Here is a 22,382-nt window from a genome sequence, read left to right as displayed (position 1 = left end):
TGTTTGCCATTTTTACTTAATAAAGTATCTCTTAATAAAGTATCTCTTGATTTCTTGTCCTGATCATGTTAAATCACAATATAACTTTCTAATTATAACTTTCTAATTATAAGTCATGGAATTAATCATAAAATGGTTAATCCCATACTATATCCCTCTGTGGTTTCTCTGTTAAATTTGACTAGTGCCTTTTCTATTACACATAATATATGTTGTAAAAAACACACATCTTAAACTAAGATTTCATAAATAACACACAGTTAATAAATGTGTCCCTTACCATTTTACAATCAGAAATAATTAACCCAGTAAGTAGGAAATGGCTTTTCTGTTTATCTGAGATAGGTTGCATGTATATACATTTATATATGTGTGTATATAATTTGTGAATTACAAGTTTTCAAGGAAACTAATAATACAACAATTTTGAAAACTGCATTTTTCTTATACTTTAGTTTTATTTTCAATTTGTGATGTTTTTTAGACTATCAAAAGATTTGCATAATAATATAATGAATACATGGAGTTTAAGAAGCAAAACACCAACACAGTTGAATCCCCTGACATTCTTTGAATGACTCAGAAGATACTTCAGGATTTTTTTCTCTGCAGATATTTATTTATTGCGTGCTCCATGATAGAAATACAAAAATGACTGTATAGTGTACAAATTAGTTGATTTATAGTTTATATCAAAGAAGTCTGTTTTATAATTTTTTTACAACTCTAATTTGTGTATTTATTTAAAAATGGGGCATAAAACCTTTGCCCTGTTCTCTCAACCCATTTATTTGGCTCTCCAGATTGGACTGTCCACACATGGGAATTTAGTAATTTACTTTTTATTTCCATCTCAGTGTCCCTTCCTCTGTATTGTGTTTCCTGGAGTATTGCATTGAAAAGTAAAAGAAGCCAAGTCAGGTGGTAACATTTAGTGGGTATGTCACTCACTATATTACTTTTAGGGTAATTTTTTTGTTTTGTCTGTTTTTGAGATACTGGTTTTGTTATGTTTTTTTGTTGTTGTTGTTTTGTTTTCTTTTGTTTTGTTTTTCTCCGGTACCAGGAACTGAACTCACGACCTTGCGTTTGCCAGGCAGGCGCTTTGCCGCTGAGCTAAATCCCCAGCCCCTTGTTATGTTTTATTACGGTAACCAGTGTGCAGTTGCATATCTTATGTTTTGCTGTTGCTCTAAAATCACTTATTTAAATAGCTTTTCATAAAGAAGAGTTTAGTGTATGTGGGGCAAAAGGAGGACTGATAAAGAAGAGTTTAAATAAGCACAATTGCCAAACCCTCTGATGCATTGGTACCCCACATTTTATTTTGTGTTAAAACTAAAACCATGACCTCTTTGAATATCTTTTTCTTTTGAATACTACATTTTTGCCTGTTGAGGAAGACTTGACTCTCACAGTCTCTGTAACTTGCTGCTGTTTTCAAGTCACTTTCCCATGTTCCCTCCCTGGACAAAGGTAGACTTCTGCCTAGCCTGCAACTCCACATTTTTTTCAACTCCCTTGGGACTCTTCTAGCCCCACTCACTCTACATATTTTTCCTAAGAGTTAACAAATTCCTTCAAGAATTGTTGGAAAAGAATGTTAATACTGTATAATAGAAAATTTGTAATACAAGTAAAAATTTGTAATATAAAACTTGTAATAGAAAATTCACAAATGCAGTGTATCACTTTCTAGTACCATCAGCCTGTCAGTGACTCAGATCATGTTTCAGCTTGTACCGGGGAAACCACAGAGTAGCGTCTGTAATCTTTATTAAAATTCCAGAGTTGAGAATTCAGAACTGTCACAGAATTCAACCAGCTAGTATACTGTCAAAGGATGTGTCAGGAGAGAGATCGTTAGGAACTTGTACCAGGAATGTCAGCATACCCTTCTAGAAGCTGAAAACAAAACCTCAGGCTGAATCTGACATCGTTAAAGATATAGAATGCAGTAGAATTTCCCAGATCTTGCTGAAGTCTCATATTCACCTTGTAAATCAGCTTGAAAGCAGTGCCTAAAACTTTGACTTTGCTTTATATACCCACATTGTATTGGATACAATACAATAGGGACTGCGGTTTAGCTCAGCGGCAGAGTGCCTGCCTGGCAAGCACGAGGTCGTGAGTTTGATTCCTGGTACCGGGGCGGGGGAATACGATAAAGCTATAGCATGGTACAAAGCATGAATCAGTTCCAAATAAAGGGAAGCTGCTATTGTTATGAAGAATGTGTTTGTTCAACAAATATTTACAAGCCTCTCCTGAGTATAATGTGCCATCTTTATTACTGAGGATATAAAGTAAGCAAACTAGATAAAGGTCTCTGTCCTCCTTGAGCCTATATGCTAAATAGAGAAAGACTGTAAATGCCATACCAAAAGGAACAGCTGCTTCCTGTAGTTAATGGAGCTGCTTAGATGTTAATTCATCTAGGATATTTTTCCTGTTTGTTCCCCTTTCTCCCAACACACACACATGCACATGAAAACACATGTATGCACATTGCAACACACATCTTTTCTCATACTACATTCCTAGACATGGCATATAATAGAACCCTACAGAAGAAGGAAAGCTAGGAAGAAAGACAAAGATATTGAAGTACTTAGGATTGTATGTTGAACTATGTGCATGGACTAATTTAAAATCTTTGAAGTGAGAGTAAAGCAGCATTATTAGAAAAAACATGTTAATACCATAAAGCATAAATTTGAGGAAAGAAAGATTTGTATTCATGAGAAGATTTTTCTTTTAGATAGTAGAGAAAAGAGGATATTTGAGAGGAATTGGGAAAGGGCAGCATGATCTAGAACACCTAAATTTATAGCATTAGAAACCTGAGTTACAAGAGGAAATGAGATAAATTATTTTTGTTTCTTTGTATTTTATTGTTTCTTTTTCAAGTTCAAGATGACAAATGTTACAGTTAAATAATATAGTGGTCGGACCTGGTGGTACACACCTGTAATAGCAACACTTGAGAGGTGGAAATAGGAGGATTGTCTTAAATCTGAGGCCAGCCTGGGCTACATAGTAAGAACCTGTCTCAAAAAAAAATTAAAATAAAAAATTTTAAAATTACATCTATCTATACGGAGAGACAAGTTTAGTTAAAGGAAAAATGATCAGGTTAGACTTGTCTATATTCATCTATAAAATAACTGAAGAAGTAATTAAGCAGATGGGTTTGCAGCTCTGAAAACTTAGTAGAATTCCTTTGAATGACATAAAAAAGGTGTCCTATCTTCCAGGATTTAATCACCAAGCTCTACAATGTGAACACTGTTGTAAGCTTTTATTTTTAATGTTTGGGATATGGAGGACCTTTTTTTATATACAGTAGTGCCTCAATTCACGACCATAATTTGTTCTATGATTTTTGAAAAGGTGACATTTGTGTTGGTGTGGGAAATATGGCCACAGTCATTTTACCACCCAGGGCAGAGTTTGCACACAAAAACAAAATTTTTCCAAATGCTTCTGTTTGCAAACCGTATTGTTTTCAGGCACAAGCATTCATGACCCTAAACAGCACTGTGCTTGGTCATTGTTTCCATTCTGTCTCAAAATCGTTTTTGGAGAAAGGTGCCTGAGAGATAAGTTTTCCAAGGGGAAACAAGATCCTTTGCACATGACCTAATATAATGGTAAACTGAGTATATGGTTTTTTTGTTTGGTTGGTTTTTTTCCAGTACCGGGAATCAAACTCACGACCTCGTGCTTGCCAGGCAGGCGCTGTGCCACTGAGCTAAATCCCCAGCCCCTAAATGGAGTATATGAACCACATTTGTATATAGGAATCAAACTACCTGCTCTTTAAGGTGAAAATATAGAGCCTTATGCTAACATATACATGGTTAAGATATTGACAAATATTTGAGCCTTTTAAAACAAATTTTTATGTAATAATTATAATGTAATTGAACTTATCTATTTGCAGATGTGCCAAATACTGGTGTAAACAAGCCTAGAGTTTCTGACGCTGTCCACCCCAACAACTATCTCATCAGGGCAGAGCCAGAACAAGGGACCCTCTATTCACCAGAACAGACATCTCTCCATGAAAGTGAGGGTCTGTGGTATTCATTTTTAAGTATTATACTTTTAATATTTTCATTTTGAACATGAGCACCAGAGTTGTATCATAAAGAGATTTCCTGCTGGTTTCATTCCTGCAGGATCATTGGGTAATTCCAGAAGTTCAACGCAAATGAATTCTTATTCCGACAGTGGATATCAAGAAGCAGGAAGTTTCCACAACAACCAGAACGTGAGCAAGACTGATAATAGACAGCAGCATTCATTCATAGGATCAGCCAATAACCACTTGGTGAGAAGTTCGAGAGCTGAAGGACAAACACTAGTTCAGGTAAGCCAAAAACATCAAGATCCTTATGAAAAAATACCCACCCAGTTAAGTATCTATAATAGATATTTCTTACTAATAGGTACAATTTTGAGGTTATAGCATGGATAAAATACCAAAATCACTTTGTATTATTTGACTTAAATTATTATAAAACCTAAACCCTAAAAATATGTTTGTTTCATCTACTCAGCTCCTATTAATCAATTCTGGTAAGTTCTTAAACACAGTTGAGTAATTCTTTTATAAATAAGAAGTTTGGCATGAAGAGTTCAGAGGCAGTATTAGAAAACTGGATATAATGTTGTTGTTCCTGAAGAGTTAAGAGTTCCTAAAAATACTAGAGCTAAAATACACAATAGGAAGTCTGGAGGGTAGAGTACTATTCACACACCGGATAAATGGGGCTTAGCCTGTTATTACCAAAAGTTTTTACCTTCTTCTTTGGAACTATTTATTCTCTGAAAACACTTTTCCTTTCTTTGACTAAAATATAGATTCCTGAGAAAATATTGTATGGAAGCACAGTCATTTTGTTAAGGCTTTCTAACTTGATAGGCATAATAATAGTAAAAAATAAATTGTCTATATATTTGTATAACCACTCATCATTGCTACTTTATTCACAACTCTCCACTAGCATGTGCCAGGGATAAGAGAAACAGTAGGAGTCCTGGCGACCAGTAACCTGTAAGGATAGATCTCTATCCAAGTACCCCAGTGATCTTTTTGGAGTTGAAAACTAGCAAAGTGATCAGAGAAGTGAATCAGACATTATTGTTCCTCATAATGCCATCCTGGATGCCTTCAGATATATACAACATGGCCAGGTTTCACAATGCCAGAGGAGGAACATAATACAGCTTCGACACTTCTGCTCATTTATTTAGGAAAAAAATTAAGCACATGACTTTTTAAGCTTAAACAGGAAATTTTGTACTTCTAGCAAGCTACTTAAAGCTACACTTCCAGTCTTCAGCTTATACATGTGCCCTTTGCTGTTAAGATTGCTTTAGTGGAAAAGTTTGAGACACTTTGGATTAAATACCTATGAAAATTTATTTGCTTAGGTGAATTTCTGTGTCTGTAGGGCTAAGGTCAAACCTTTGAACAATAACTACCTTAACCATAGAAATTTTTCTCTTTTCTTTAGTAATGATCATGTTACACATTTTCAGTTTTTAAACTTAACAATTGATTTTGTTCCTAGAGCTTAAGAATTATTGCAAGTAGGTCTCTAAGACTTAATTTGCATATAGTCTGAACATCATATTTTCTAGTTGTGTCTGGTCCAAGTGACATTCTGTTTGGATAGTGTATTAGTACCATTAGCACTCAATCATGCATTTTAATTTTTCAACCATTTATTAATTTTTAAGTCCTATTTCCACTGTATTGTGATTCTCCTCTTCACTCCCCATCTCATTTCCTCCCCACATCTATTAATTTCCCGGAATTGTTGAACTTGAGCACACCTGAGGTTCAGCAGGTATTTGAGCCAACTCAGTTGCCTGTGATACCTGAGAAAAGCTCTCATCTTCTAACATATGTAAGAGCACACAGAGTCTCTCTCATCCCTGCTCCTTCTGTCGCCACAACTGAAAGTGAATTGAGGTTGATGGCAACCAAACGCTGCAGTCTCTGAGGAAATAACTAAGCAGTCTGGTCCTGGGCTTATCATCTGGAGCCCTAATGTTTGTTTTCATTTCTCAGCCAGCTTTTCTTTTTCCCATGCCTGCTCCCCTCAGCCCCTTCTCCTGTCCAACTACCACTGGTATTGCACAGCATTAAGAAAGATATCTGACACCATTTGTGCTTACAGGAGTCTACAGAGTCGTAGTAGATTCATTTTCCATTCTGGTCTTTTCCAACTGACTAGACCAAGACCCCAGCAGAGACTTTGAGCATTCCTCCTGTTGGCACTGACGTGGGGTGCCTTTGTCGCCCTCTTTAAATCCACCGGCTAAAGCTAAGAGCTCATAGCTCAGAGGAGATAAAAAGAAAGAGAAAGCCATACTTGAGCTATAGTAATAAACAAATTTGGCTAGCACATCTGTACAATCAAGCTGTTCCTTAGAGTGAATTCACATGGAAATGCACTAGGCCTAGGCTCTATTCAAAAGTTCGTTTATTCCACTTTGAAAGAACACATTCCTTTTGTTAATAGGGCCAACTTGTAAAGAATAACCATTTATAAATACCCCTCTAGTAATATTTAGACTGATATATTCAAAAACATTCTTTTTGTTTTACAAAAATGCACTACCTTGGCCAAACTTTGACCCACAGGGAATGAAGTAAGTACTTTGCTCTGGTGACCCTTCTCACTCATGTAGCACTTCAAATAAAACATTTTATATGTTATGAAAAATGTGTAGGCAAGAAGGTAAAGAAATGTAAAGACAGGAAAAAAAGAATATTAAATGTCTTCAGATCTCTTTTTGTTGGCTAATTTTAACTTTGAGATTTAAACACCACAAAAACAAATGTAGAAGTACATCATGAGGAAAAGTAAGATCTAGCTGTAAGGCAGAAAGCAGAAAGAAACTTTGATGCCTAAAATAAATAGTAAATTCACATTCTGTTGCAAGCTATGTGCATTTTTTCTGTAATGACAATGGACACATAACCCTGGATAAACCCGTTCTCTTTTCTCCCCCTCTCATCAGCCATCAGTAGCCAATCGGGCCATGAGAAGAGTTAGTTCAGTTCCATCTAGAGCACAGTCTCCTTCTTATGTTATCAGCACAGGCGTGTCTCCTTCAAGGGGGTCACTGAGAGCTTCTCTGGGTAGTGGATTTGGCTCTCCGTCAGTGACCGACTCCCGACCTCTGAACCCCAGCGCATATTCCTCCACCACGTTACCTGCTCAGCGGGCAGCCTCTCCGTACTCACAGAGACCCGCCTCCCCAACAGCTGTGCGGCGGATTGGGTCGGTCACCTCTCGACAAACTTCCAATCCCAACGGACCAACCCCTCAGTACCAAACCGCCACCAGAGTGGGGCCCCCGCTGACCCTGACAGATGCACAAACTCGAGTAGCTTCCCCATCCCAAGGCCAGGTGGGGTCATCATCCCCCAAACGCTCAGGAATGACTGCCGTACCACAGCATCTGGGACCGTCCCTGCAAAGACCTGTTCATGACATGGAGCAGTTCGGACAGCAGCAGTATGATATTTACGAAAGGATGGTTCCACCTCGGCCAGACAGCTTGACAGGTAAGTAGGGGAGACAACACTTCATAAAGCCAGGAAGGGATCCTCCCACAGCAAGCTGAAACAGAAGGCTCATTTGGAAAGCGCGTGTTCCTGTCTGGAAATTTACATTGTGAGCCTCACGTTAACTTGTCTTTTACGGTCTACTGCTTAACGCATGAAATCATACACATTTATGATAGCAGAACTGTTGCAAATGGATACGCTTCCTTCTCTCAGAATATTAGGGTTTCAAATGTACCCTTTTTTTATACTTGAGAAAAATTTGTTGGAATTTTAAACAATTAGATTGTTTTAATGAAAGATTTTTTTCTTCATATTTAAATTTTTTCTTTAGAAATACTGTAGCGGTATGGACTAGAATATTAATTTCACTCCCCAGTCCCCTACTCCCACCCCCCTTGGTTTTAGCATCTTGGTGGGAAATGCACAGAACTCTTATGAATTACCTTTAATGCTGTTTGGATTATATGGGAAAGATACCAAGTCCCTGATCCTATAGCTGCCCCCTTGAGGGATTTTTTCACAAAAGATTTCTCACATACTGTAAAGAATTTGTTCTTTTTAGTAAAATGACATTTGTCTTTCATGTTTTAAATTATATTTTAAAAGTGTATACAAAATTCTAAAATCATCGTAATCATACAGAGGAAATATGAATGAGAAGTGAAAGTCTCAAGCCATTTGACCCTCTCCCACCCACATGGGCCAGTTCTTGGATGTGTCTGTATACTAGGATCTGCCTTCCATCTGAAGGTGCATGCACACTGTACTGCTTTCCTTTGTACTGCTGAGATTTTGTCATGTGTTCTTTTTTTATGTTTTCATCAGTACGTATTTGCAGTGCAGGATATTTACACTCATCTTAGGGAGTAGCGACTTGTACTTAGCATACCTTGGTTCTTTTTGTTCCCTTAAAGTAGAATTGCCACCTCAAAATATGTACATATTTTTACCTTCAGAAATTTTCAAATTGCCCTCCCAGATGATTTCATAGACTCCACTGTTCACCTAGAGCTGAGTATACTATCTTCCTGAGTATTCGCTAGCACTACGTATTGTTCACATCTCTACCTTTGCCCATCTGATGGATAAAAAGCTGTACCTTGTCCTTTTAAAGGACCTTTATTGAATTATGCTTGACGCCGAAGATTCCTTACGCTTCTTAGCCATTTCATCTTGCTAAAAATAATTTGTAAAAACTTTTTTTATACTTGAAGTTCTCCCCTTGTGATGTTTTTAACATTTTGTTTGAAATGTTGCTTGGGTTTTTTTTATTTATAAAAATGTTTAATGTTTTCTGGTAATTTTTTTTTCCTTAAGGCTTCTAAGTAGTGTGAAGTATTTTGTGATTTTTCTCACTGTATGATGATGAATTTATGTTAAATTTGAATTTGAGCAGTGTTAGTTACTTTTCTTGTTGCTGGGACAAAATACCCAACACCCAAAGTTAAAGGAAGAAAGGTTATTTTGGATCACAGTCTGTAGAGGTTTCAGTCCATAGTCGGCTGGCTCCGAGGCAAGGTGGCATGGCAGACCGCATAGCAGAGGAGAAACAGTTCATGGCAGGCAGAAGGTAGCAAAGCAATGAAGTAGTGAAGAGGTAAGTCCAAGCAACCTTAGTAGCTTCCAAGGCCGGGTCTCTTGGCAGAAGAGAACAGTTCATGGCAGGCAGAATGTAGCAAAAGCAACAAGGGGCCTTAAACAGCATCTTTCTGCCCCTTATATTATATCCAGGCTACTGGGATTAGGGTGATGCCAAACCAAACAGTGGTCTAATTTAGTAATCACACACTCTAGATCCTGCCACCTCTGAAAAAGCCCCATCTATAACCACATGACGCACTGGGGGGAGACATTTAGACATAAGCCATAACAAACTCAAAGAAATTACTCGTGGTAAAAGTACTTTTTTATTCTGCCATCAGAGAAGTGTGATTGGTTTAGATATTCTCAGGAATATCTCAGAAAAATATACAAAAAAGTTATATAGGAATCATTTATGAACTTCTGCCTCCCAAAGGAACCTCAAAAAGTAAATAGTTCTGAGGACTTCAGTATTCCCTCTGTTTATGTGTAGAAGAGCTATTCAGAAATCCCAGCTTGCAGGATAGTGATTGGAAGGAAATCAGCAAAATAGATCAGTGTCTCCAAGTGGAACACTTAGGAGGATTTCTAAAAAGTCTTTTTTTGTATGTATGATATATTTTTCTAGAAATAGCTATAGTTTTTAAAATAACTAAAAGTTTTTTAAAAATTTTCTTGGAAAGGTTTGTGGCTGTCTCCCTAGCCAGCAGGCAGTTTGCCAGCATCCTCATCTGAAAGGTTCTGTGATAGCTTTGTTTCCTGTCATCTGCCTGACCACTTGTTCTGAACTTATGAATCTGTTTCTTTTTCTCTCACTTTGGAAAATGATGTACTTGTCATTATATTTGCAATCATTCTTGATTTTAGTGGTCTATTAATCAATATGTGTACGGTGGTATTTTGTCATAAATTCAGGGACTTGATTATTGATCACAATTTCAGTGATAATACAGTGTATATAAATTTACTTTCTACCACAGAGAAGTGTGCTGTAAAATACCTTTTTTTTTTTTTTTTTGTATAATCCATACCATGTCAGAAAAGGTTTTGCAAAAAGAATCAATGTTTGAAAGACAAATTTATGTCTTTTTTATTTTTTATCTTTTTGAGACAGGGTCTTGCTGTGCAGTTCAAGCTGGCCTTGAGCTCACTTTGTAACCTAGGTTGGTCTCAAACTCACAACAATCCTCCTACCTCAGCCTTCCAAATGCTTATGTCTGTTTCAAATAAAAATATTTTGAATCACATGTAATAGATTATCTGATATGTATTTGTGGAATTGCAAAGAGAAATTATTGGTTGAGAAAGTAATATTGTGGCATATCAGTCTTTTCCATCATTTGGAAGGAGAAATAAGTTTATTTAAAATTTGTAGAAATGCTTCCCCCAAAATTATTTTTAGTATCAATTATAAAACATAATTGTATTCTATTTCAGTGATGCTAAAGTGTAGTGGGCTTTCTGCACATATTTATTGTACCATGTCTAAAAAGATATATCATTTTTAAAGTGCTTATCTACGGGGCTATGTATGTTATAAACACACGAGCAAGTCAATGAAAGTAGTATATTGGTATGTTATTTAGAATGATTTTAATTTCAAGAAAGTGCTATGTCTTGTAGTTCTTTTATTTTCCATTACAGCTTATAACATATAAGTTCATTTTACTAGTAATCCCATAATGGGTTTAGTATCTGTTGGTTACATTTTATATTTTTGAATGATAAAGAGCTCATTTTGCTACCTTTTCCATCAAATCAAAGTAGCTGTTTCCAAAAGTTTTATTACTGGGTCCCAGTAAAGAATCTAGCCAGATCCTTACAGAGTGAAACTAGCATTCTGAGAGTGGGGCACACACTTTATTCTTACTTCGCATCGCAGGGCACTGGTACACAGCTGACTTTAGGAATATCTAGTCTTCAGCTTGCCTCTGCCCAAGTGTGAGTGATCCTCACTGTCTCTCACTGAATCAGGAGTGTTTGTCTCTGTTGAGTGTTATATAGCACCTCATAGTGAGATTAGTGCAGTCTAGACACACTCATCTGCTTTATGTCACCATTAACAAAAACAGTGTCTACATTCTCATTCAAGATCCTCACGAACCAGAGAGAGGAGAGAGAGAGAGAGATCTGCCATTCAGTGAGAAGCTGAAAATCTCAAAAGACCCGTTTTACAATAGCAACCATAATGTCTTTAAAGTTATTCGCTGCCACAGACCCCACTGGGGGGCTAACCTGAGCACTGTGGCCGGCTCTGTGGAGCCCAGAGTTCCTCTCACCGCACATCACTGGTTCAAGAGGCCTGGTTGTGTCCAGTGCAGGTGTGTAGTGACAGTGCCCCGTGCTTTCCTCCCTCTCAGAAGTAGCTCTCTGATGGGAGTGAGTCACATTTCCCTTCAGGCTGCCAGTTTCCTTGGTTTTTAAATGAGTTTTGGCTGAATAATATCCCAACTGTAAGAGCTAGAAACCTGTGATCTTCATTTGAGCAAGTGTGGAGTCAGTACTGAAACCTACACTAGTTCGTTTAGTTTCTCTGCATATCACATTGCTGTCCAGGGTAGGTAATAATCATTCACTTCAGAAGTTTGCAGTATCTTAACTTTTTTGCCACTCCTCAATGAGCAACATGTAATTATCACTCATATTTAGGCCCACTTGCCTAATAGTGGGCCTATAGTTGTCATTCAATTCACTGAACTAACAGGATAAGAATGATCTATCTGCTTATAATTACTCTGTTCATTATTTCAGTCTTTTTTGAAGGCAAATATGTGCTGACCAACCTCAGATATGTTTGTACTTTTTTTTTTGCTTATACATGGAATGCCTAGTTGGCATTCTAACCAAGTGACAAAACTTTTTTAGTCATAACAATAAATCACAAATTTCTGAATATTCTAATATACAGTATGCTATTTGTCTTAAAAATTAAATACATTTTAATTATTTTATTAAGAATTCTGTATGTGAATATGTCATTAGCAATTGAATCAAAATAGTTCAAATGCCTTAAGTTTTATGTACTATTAACTATACTGTCCCTTTATACTAAAAAGAAGATAAACAAGAATTTGGTATGTGGGTTCCTATGAAAACAAGTTTTGTTTGGTGTTTTGTTTTATTTTAGACAAAGTTTCACTATGTAATCCAGGCTGGCCTTGAACTTGCAGTCCACCTGCCTCAACCTCCTAAATGTTGGGATTACGGACATGCACTACCACACTTGGCTGGTTTTTTTTTTTTTTTTTTAAGAAAGGAAAAATACTGTGATAACAAATAGTAAAATGGTATTTTGTAATAATAAATGTTCACCACTTACTAATAATGCACAAATTTTATAACAAAGTTTTTAATACTTCTGTCAAAATCATAATAAATTAATAGACATTTTACAAACACATTTTGTAACATAAAATTTCTAATATCTCTAAGTTGTATATAAATTAATAAACATGTTTCACAAACACTTAAGAATTAACCTTTTCTAATAAGCACATTATGTAAACATTGTCGTAGGTGTTTAAATGTGAGACATTGCAGGCCCTGCTTCCTAAGAGCTGATCTTCCACTTAATAAAATGACGCAGGTCTGCAGAGCAGGAGGAGAGAGGCACCTGAATCACTGTTGGTACAACCGTGCATCGTGTAGCAATGGGATATGTTGTAAGAGATGTTACTGTCTATTTCATAGTAGTGGGAATATCATAGAGTGTACTTAATGCAAACTAAAATGGCTACAGCCTCATTTGGCAACATAACCTCATGTGAATAGCATATAGGTATGGTCTATCATTAACTGAAACATTGTTATGCAGCACATGATTGTTTTTAAAAATGAAAGTCACATAATAGTAGAAGGGGGCATTTAGTCAGCATCACAAAATAACTTACAATATAGGAATGCATTTCAGTAGATGGAACTATTATTTTTTATTAGATAATTTGCTTTTGTCCTGCTCCCAAGGGAAAGTTTTATTATTAAAAGGTATAGTGTAGAGAGTCCTTTTCACACCTGGCATCCATGTTTTGGAACACTTTACTAACTTTGGTTTACACTTAACACTTGGTACTGTGGCTTGGGATTTTAACTAGGGTTTATATTCTTTGCCTCACCATGATTTTCTCGAATTTTAATGATGTCACTTTCATGCCTTTAGGGCTACGAAGTTCCTACGCTAGTCAACACAGTCAGCTTGGGCAAGACCTGCGTTCAGCTGTGTCTCCTGACTTGCACATCACACCTATATATGAAGGGAGGACTTTTTACAGCCCAGTGTACCGCAGTCCAAACCATGGAACTGTGGAGCTCCAAGGATCACAGACAGCATTGTATCACACAGGCTCAGGTGGGCATCAGCTTTGCTCAGCTGCTTTCCCAAAATCTCACTGGCCCAGCAGAAGGCTTTTGTTGAAATTCCATTTCCTGTTAGAAGGAAGTCATGTTGCCCATTTAGTTGTCCGATTAGCAGCTGTGACAGCTTATCAATAAACGGTAAAAGAGAAGTTCATTTAGTACCTATTTATAGGTGATCAGTTTTTACCTCAGTACAATCAGTGAACATAGTGATGATATTGTTAATTCTGGAATAACTGTGTAAAGCTATAAATTTGATTCTCCTCAGGTTAGAAGCATATCAAATATAGAAAGGAAGGCTTTTGTTAAAATATTTCTTTGCAATTTTTATTGCCTGGACCAAGTATTGATAGAACTGATATAGATGACTTGGTTGTCTTTGACTTAGTAGGTATGGAGTCCATTACCCTTTCTTAGGTGTTCACTTTCCTCCATTCGCTTCACTGTAGAATGTGAAGTAGATGTCCCTTGTAATGAAATCAAACTGAAACCAAGTACAGTAGAAGCATTTGTAAAAACAGGGAGCAAGCTTCACTGCCTTACACCCTGTCACATTCATTACATACCACAACACCGAGTAAATCTGAACTGCAGCCCAAGGTGGTGTGAGCCACCAGATTGTGCTTTCGGGCTGGGTCATGGGATCTCAAGAGGCAGCTTCTTTAAAAGGAAGTTGAGAGAGGGAGGTAAGGAGAAAAGAAAGAGAAAGTAAGTCTGTAAGTCCTACAGATTTATCAGCATGACCACAGAACTTCAGGTAGCAATGATAACCTTCAAAGTCATACCTCAGGGAAGCAGACCTCCTAGAATACGAGGGGGGTACAAGACCATATTTAAATTGATTCTTTGCTCGAAACTGACAGCTTGGCCCTCTGACGCATTTTCCTTCTGATAAAGTGTACTGTTTTTAAATAGATGTTAATAACTGTAACTTTTAAAGAGGTGTTAGAAATATTTTGCTTGTAAATACTAGCATTTTTTTAATTGCAAGAAAGATATCTATACAGTCATTGGAGAGATTCCTGCTGTAATAATTAGGGCAGAAATGTTAAACGCAGTGGACAGTACCTTCATGTAAAACATCATGCAGTAATTCATGAGAATAGCTACAGAATAATTTGGCATGTCAGTTTTCTTTCTTGTGAAGTAGATTTTCCAACATTATCAAGATCTACACATCTAAAAATAAAGTATATATCAAAATTAGTAGCCCATACACATTAAATGTTAAAAAGTTTGACAGTTTCAGTTGTTTGCATATTTGAATAAAGATCCTAGTTTTTTTATTATGATAATGAAATTCTGCTATTTTATTATTTCTAAGATTAATTTCTTATATTTCTCTTGGAACTTTAACTTAATGAATCTTAATAAGTATATTAAGACCTATTTTACAAGGAAATTTATGCTTTCATTTTTGTTCTTTCCTGCTAATAAAGTTGACTTAATATTGCTGTATATTAGACAGTATTGTTGGCACTAGTGTTTTTTTACCATTAATTCGATTTGTGAAATGTAAAAGTAAACAATTTATATTGCTCCAAAACTGTAATACTTCCTAAAATTAAAATGTTTACATATTAAAAGTATGGCCTCATGGAAAGCATACTGATTCTTTTCAAAATGTTGATTTTCCAGTAGGTGTTGGAAATCTACAAAGGACATCCAGTCAACGAAGTACCCTTACATACCAAAGAAATAATTATGCTCTGAACACAACAGCTACCTATGCCGATCCCTACAGGCCAATACAATACCGAGTACAAGAGTGCAATTATAACAGACTTCAGCACGCGGCACCAGCCGATGATGGCACCACTAGGTCCCCATCCATAGACAGCATTCAGAAAGACCCCAGGCAAGTGTCATTTGGGAGTCTCCAAAACTCCGCTGTGTGACAAGATAACTATTCTGACTTCTTTACGTTATGAAGACTATTATAATGTCAGTAATTCATTATTTCTAATACTTCCAGTTGTATTCCAGCTATGTAGTCATTGAGACGAATTTCATTTGGAAGACAGAGTCTTTCTTTCCATGCTTTAATTGTAATACAGAGAAAGCACAGATCTATAGGAATATAGTCTCTTCAACAAAAGACCTTGAAGGGTCATTTTTCCCCTTTCACTCATTCTGACTGGCATCTTTGGCAAGATCTTCAGAAAATTCATATATTATTCTTGACTGGGAAGGACCAGTAGTGTGTGCATTTTGAATCATATTGTGTAATTGTACATAGAATTTTAATTAACACCGTCTTCTGGAAAGCTTTGGCTGTTTAGAAGAAAATAATGAGAAATTCTCAAATCTTCTAAGCAAAAAATATTTGGCAAATAGTAGAGGTTTCCTCTATTTTGTTTGGCTATATAAACAATACTTTTTAATGTAAGTGTGACTCATAACTAAAATAATTTTCATTCTTGAAAGTGAAATTATTACTAAGTTTTAAGCAGCTTCAGTGTTATTTAGGGCGTGTATTAGCAAGATTTCACTCAATCTTCGCCCACAAATAGTTGTTTTCACTGGAAAATTGTTATAATTACCAGTTCATTTTAAGCAACCTACCAACTTATTCTAATGAATGAATTAAAAGAAGTGAAATTTTCGTCGTTAAAATAACTAACTGTACTTTAGAGTTGAATGGGAAGTCTACTGCTTCAGTAAAATCACTTTACTTATTCCCTTTTATTCCTAAAATTTTTTAAGGATTATGTGTGCATTTTTGTTCTCCTATTCCTGGTTTGCCACCTTTTTGTCATGTTAAGAATTGTTCTTTTTAAAAAAGAAATGCGTAGTACAACCTCATATACAATTGTCAAGAGAACCGTTACATTATTTTTTTAAATCTTTAAAATGACAAAAGGCTAAGGTACTCAAGTAGATGAAGAAATTCCCAAATGAGTTTTAAATTATAGGTAATTTAGGTAATACTTTAACTGGACCGACAGAGAAAATAATAGCTAACTACAAAGGTGGTGAAGTGTGATTACAGTTTTGACTTTAATATGTTCACCTGACAACTTCAGTTTTGACCTCTACTCTGAGCTGAGTCACTGTAAACAAGAATTTCCTCTATGATAATATACTTCAGATATTCATGGTATGATAATTGCATGGTCTAATGCATAAAACTGTTACGGCTAGCTTTGATTATGTGAAACTTTAATAATGTATTTTTTAAAGTGAATTGATTATCTTATAATAATGGCTGAATTTATTCATCTGAAACTGGAATCCAGGTGAATTTGGAGTTCAGATATTCAAACCAAAATAAAAAGCTCTTGACCTCTTATTTGTCAGTGTCAGGAAATTAGAATTTTCAGTAATGCCTTGTAAGCCTTTCTTTACCGTTAATGCTACATAAAAATTAACCTAAAACATTCTCTGTAAGATTGAAGAGGTTTTTGATGTTTACTATATAAAAAGTAATTTGTGAGGTTTTATTGTAGTTGTCTGTTTGGAAGCCAAATCCGTTAAGAGTGCAAGTGATGTTTTTAAAAGGGTTTGCAAAGAAGTATTTCCCTAATAAAAAGCCAGTGACTTTAAGAATGGCAACATTCCTGGTGCTCCTTCTGAGCAGTGTCCACTTGATGGTATTCAATAGAATAATTCCATTGACCATCCCCTTCAGTTTTACACTATCATCAAATATTTTACTTCTACATTCATTCAAAAACATCTGTTATATAGTGTTATTGTCTTTAGTGAAATAATCATTTATCTCCTTTATAAATTGAAAAATTAAAATGGTTATTTGTAGGCACCCACATATTTACTAATTACAATTCTTTTTATGATATATAAAATTCATTATGTACAGGTGTGGATTTTTTTTTTTCTTTCAGTGCATTAAAACATTCTACACATTATATCTAGACCTGTTTCTAAAGAAAAGTCAGACCTTTGCATCACTTTTCACTATGTAATGAGTCTTTTCTCTGCCTTCATTTCAGATTTTTCTCTTCAGCATTCAGCACTTTCACTCTGGGTTTAGGTCTTCTTGCCTTTCACCTGCTTTGGGTACACTGAGACTTTTTTTTTCTTTCCCAAACTCTCTCCTGTCCTGTGAGACTGTCTCCTCGCCTCCTGGATTCCTCTGCCTCTTGGATCACTTTTATGTTTCACAAATTACTGAAGCTCTGGTCTTTTAGGGTAAAATCTGTTTTCTCTATATTCTTCTAACTGAATTTTTTTTGTTGATCTCTTTAAATTTAGTACACGTTCTTCTGTAGCTTTCAATCTACTTATTCAATGAATATTTTTTCAAATACTCGAATTTGGTACTTCATGTTTGATTGGCTGCTTTATTTTTTTTCTTCACCTGCATTAATTATTCATACTAATCGAGTTTATTGTGATTATTTTTTAAATCAAGCTGATTCTTTTCTTTCCATGTCTGATGAGATTTATCTATTCAGTCCTGATTATATACATTTTTTTAACTCTTTGAACACATTTATAATAACCATTTAAAATTCCTCCTCCTTTACTTCAAACATCTAGATTATATGTAACATATAGGAATCTGGATTATATTGTTTCCTGTTAGAGTGCTATGTTTCCCTGTTGCAGATCACTAACTCAGCAGCAGATCTTTTTGATCCTATCAGTAATAGTTTGGTTTTTTGTTGGGTCTATTTCAGATTCTTGTTAGCCCTAGAACATAGCTCTTACTCTGTAGGTTCATCCTCACTCCTCAAACATGGCCCTGGTGGGGTTTTACCCCAATTCCTGAGATACTGAGCAAGATCTGCACTCCAGGCTGGGAATGCATTCAAACTTTTAGCCTCAGCCGTGCAGCAGCCACTCTCACTCAAACCTGCATGTTTGCCTCCCATGTTCAAAACCCCGTGCTCGTCTAAGGCCTTAGGAGAATCATCATACAAACTTGTAGAATCACCCTGTGTGAGTTCTTCCTCTCTAGTGCCCTGCCCTGCACATTCTGACTACTTTGGCATGACCTTAGCTCGCTGAGTCTGTCATGTATTGCTTGAACTCAGCCTCCTGCTCTCAGTCTAGAAAGTATCCTTAGGTACAAGTCAAGCAATGGCTTCCTTGGGTTTTTATTTCCCTCCTTTCAAGAATTTTATTTTTGTGTTGTCTTTGTTCAGGGCCTAAAAACAGTTTCCCCAGACATTCAGCTCAGTTTTACAGTCGTTTATGGAAGAGCAAATTTGAATACTTTATACTTCATCATGGCTCAAACCAGAAGTCTGGGCTTAGGTTTTGGTGAAATAGGTTCTAGAAGGCACTGTTGCCATCCAGCCACTGCACAAACGGATAACACTCTTTCCAGGGTAAATTTCTTCTGAATTTAAATGAAAGTTGGAGTTAATGCCTGAGAAGTCTAATTGCCCAGCTGCCGACTGCCCTTTGTGCTGTCTGGCCCTGATGGTACCCATGGGTATCAGGGAATCTTGACCAGCACGGTACCATTTAAAGAGAACAAAAATGTGTATTTATAACAATTGTGAGTTATCAAGGGAAGATTAAATCACACTCCTTGCACCCTATAAATTTCAGCATAGATTTACATGATAGGCTTTAGGCAGATTTTCATCAGAAATAGTTAACATATTTTCAACCCATAAAAGGAAAATTGTTACTACAGAGATTGTATCTATTTATGAAAGCTCATTCTTCACGGATGTTGAATCTTAATAAAATACCTGTATTATAATTCAAAGTATACAAAATATTTTAATTTTCATCATCAGAGTCAACCTATGAAGAGGATAGATATAACAGTTTTATAGTTCCTATTTTCCAGATGTGGAAATTGAAACTCCAAATAATTAACTGGCTTTCAAAAATAGCATAGTAATTGAATGGCCCAAGATTTAAACACAGGCAGTCTGACTCCAAATTTTGTGATTTTTCTTTTCTGTTACCCTTCCTGTCTTGGCATTTGCTGTATTCTTACTATCTGTTGTAATGCTATCACCTGGCCAATATTTTCCAAGCCAAAATGTCCATCTTTCCCCTAACTTCAGTTTTTAGATTAACTAATCACTATACAAAGAACGATTGGGGGAAGGAGTGATACTTGAAGCAAAAAAAACCCAGACTATTAGACTAGTCTAGGCAAAATTTAAAGAATGGATGGATTGGGTTTATATTAAATATTTTGCAGATGGTCAACAGAGCCTACTGGTGGAATAATAGATGGTAATATAAAAGAAAGAGAAAGAGCATCTTAGTTACTTTTCTCTCATTGCTGGGACAAAATACCTGATGTCCAAAATTAAGGAAGGAAAGGTTTATTTAGCTCACAGTTTGTGGAGGTTTCAGTCCATACTCGGCTGGCTCCAAAGCAGAGTGGCACATGGCAGGGGCAACTGTTCATGGTGGCGGAAGACAGCAAAAGCAGCAAGAGCACAAAAGTGGGGAGCAGTCAAGATCACGCCTCTTTCCCTCCCTTATATTGTATGCAGGCTGCCTGCCCCAGGCCAGGTGCAGCACTCACACTCATAATCCCAGCATTGGGCCATGGATCAATCACAAACTCTAGAAGCCTGCACCCATGACTGCACTAAGCTTTGTGGGGACATGCAGACACAGACCATGGCTGAGACCAGAGGTGGCTCTTGGTTTTGAGCAGCTGTGTGGAGAGTGCATAGTCTTCTTCTCCAAGTCTTTTGTGGTTCTAATACATTCTGTACTTAGTCACCAGTGTTACTGTCCACACAGGTGTGCTCATGTCACATTCTGTCTTTCTCCTGCTTCAAAGACTGTTAGTTTTCTGTCCCCTTTGTATGGGACACAGAGCAACCATTTATTTTACTAACCTCCACCGCTGAATTACTAACTCGAAGTTCCTTATTTGTATCTAATATTTAATAGTAACTACCTCATGGGGTAGTTACTATTGTAAAATATTAGATAGTGTAATAAATAGTATTGTAAAATAAGATAGTGAATCTAAAGCTCTAGATACAATGTCTGATGCAAGTAAACTCAGTAAATGATAATTCCTGTTATTGCAGTTTAGAGTAAACTTTTTAGTTTGGAATACAAGGCCCCATATGTAAAACCATATCTCATTCAATACATATATCTCTGACACCAATATGGCATCTGTAGGTCACAAGGATTCACTAAGTATCTGTTTGAATAGATGGTGTATACATATGTATGCAGGTATGTAATGAGCTGGTCCTTTGCAGTGGACTAGAAAGTTAATACCTGAAGCCTCCCCAGACCAAGTGAAACTCTAGAACCTTAAAAATTGGGCAATAAAAGTATCACTTTGTTGTTAATCTTAGGGGTAATTTTTCTATATTTATTCAGTGTTAATTCATCTTTGGCTAACAGTTAACATCGTCCCTTGAGAGTCTACAATTTGTTGTTTTATGAACCATTTTTGAAAAAGACACTCTTCGCATTCTATAACCATAATACATATGTTGCAAGGATTCCAGACAATAGGACACTCAAATTGTGATGCTACCTGCAGGAAAGCAAAGTATGGAAAGAATCTGTATGTAGTATGATTATCTACTCATTATACAAACCATAGTATAGCACTGAGGGCATAGACTCTGAAGGGAGACTCCTGTGTCCAGAGGCAGCTGTGCTGTTTATGAGCTTTGTCACCAGTTCCTTAGCCTTTCTTCCTCATATCTACGTGACTGCTTTAAGAATAAGTAACTGTGTGTGTGTGTGTGTGTGTGTGTATATATATATATAGTATAAAGCCTATAGTACTGCCTGACATAGAACAGGTACTCATGGCATATTCAGTGCTATTTAATAATCAGTTTTTTAATTACATTTCCTAAGAATCGCCATGGCCTCTGTGTCTGTGCTTTGTAGGCTGACACCAGCTCTGTCCTTTCCCACCAGGCCTTCCTGTCTCCTGAGTGACATCTCACTTAGCTCCAGTGCACTCATTTGCCTGCACCCTGCGTCTGCAGAGTTCTCACATAGGTAGCAAGGCATAAAATTAGAATTAGAAGGAGGAACCCTAGAGAACAAAAGTTAGCCATATCAAGAATCTCCTTTGTTTTCCTGAATTGCTTTCTATGTATCTGTGCATCATGACTGTGTAATATCATAAGCATCCGGGCCTCTGCACGTGCTCATCAGGGGACTAGATTATTTACGTACATATGCATAGATATGCACACATATACATTATATATATATTTATATTTAAGGTTTTTGTAACCTCCAGTTTTTGTCTCAGCTGGGTTTTTTCCCCTACAAACGTTTTGTTCATTGCCTTATAACCATGGGCCTTCCTTTCTGAAGCCAAGTCTTTGTCATGTAGGGAATTTGCCTGGCGTGATCCTGAGTTGCCTGAAGTCATTCACATGCTGCAGCACCAGTTCCCTTCCGTCCAGGCAAATGCAGCGGCCTACCTGCAGCACCTGTGCTTCGGTGACAACAAAGTGAAGATGGAGGTACAGATCCAGAGCCTGGGATGCCCTTCTGTTTAGCAGCCATGTGCTTGCTACTTACAAAATTGCCAGGGGCTGGAGACATGGCTCAGTGATAGAATGTGTGTTTTGCATGCATAAGGCCCTGGGTTGGAGACCCAATACCTCAAAGCGAGGAAAAGGAAGCAGAGGGAGAGGGAGGGAAACAAAGAAAGAAATTACTAGATGCCTTCTTGAATGGATATTTCGATTCTAGATCAGTATCTCTTGGGGGAAATTAGGGGTTTGTTTTGTTTTGTTAATGGTATGGGGTATTGAACTCAGAGCCTCTCATGTGCTAGGCAATCACTGAACTGTACCTCCAGCTGTCGCAGGAAAAACTAAGATAATTGCAGTGGTACCTCAGCTCACAAACTTAATTCTTCCCATGATTCTGATCGTCAACTGAATTGGACTCCATAAGGTCAACATTG

The 22,382-nt window shown here is 36.7% G+C and overlaps 1 protein-coding gene across 8 annotated transcripts in view; it reads left to right on the top strand.

Annotated features, from left to right (window-relative positions):
* The window catches only part of Pkp4 (plakophilin 4), a gene marked incomplete at its 5' end in the record, with an annotated part of 214,815 nt that overhangs the window by 156,570 nt on the left and 35,863 nt on the right, over window positions 1-22,382 (top strand). For 5 of the 8 annotated variants that reach the window (XM_005393387.2, XM_005393383.2, XM_013518712.1 and 2 more), the window contains 6 exon segments: window positions 3,947-4,078; window positions 4,185-4,375; window positions 7,042-7,591; window positions 13,332-13,520; window positions 15,167-15,386; window positions 21,801-21,933. In XM_005393387.2, the coding sequence (XP_005393444.1) occupies window positions 3,947-4,078; window positions 4,185-4,375; window positions 7,042-7,591; window positions 13,332-13,520; window positions 15,167-15,386; window positions 21,801-21,933 (1,415 nt within the window). 8 annotated transcript variants of the gene reach the window in all.

The sequence above is a fragment of the Chinchilla lanigera genome, unplaced genomic scaffold (assembly GCF_000276665.1).
Source record: "Chinchilla lanigera isolate Chin_1 unplaced genomic scaffold, ChiLan1.0 scaffold00048, whole genome shotgun sequence".
NCBI lineage: Eukaryota > Metazoa > Chordata > Mammalia > Rodentia > Chinchillidae > Chinchilla > Chinchilla lanigera.
The sequence above is the reverse complement of the archived record's forward strand: the minus strand, read 5'-3'. Positions and strand labels throughout refer to the sequence as shown.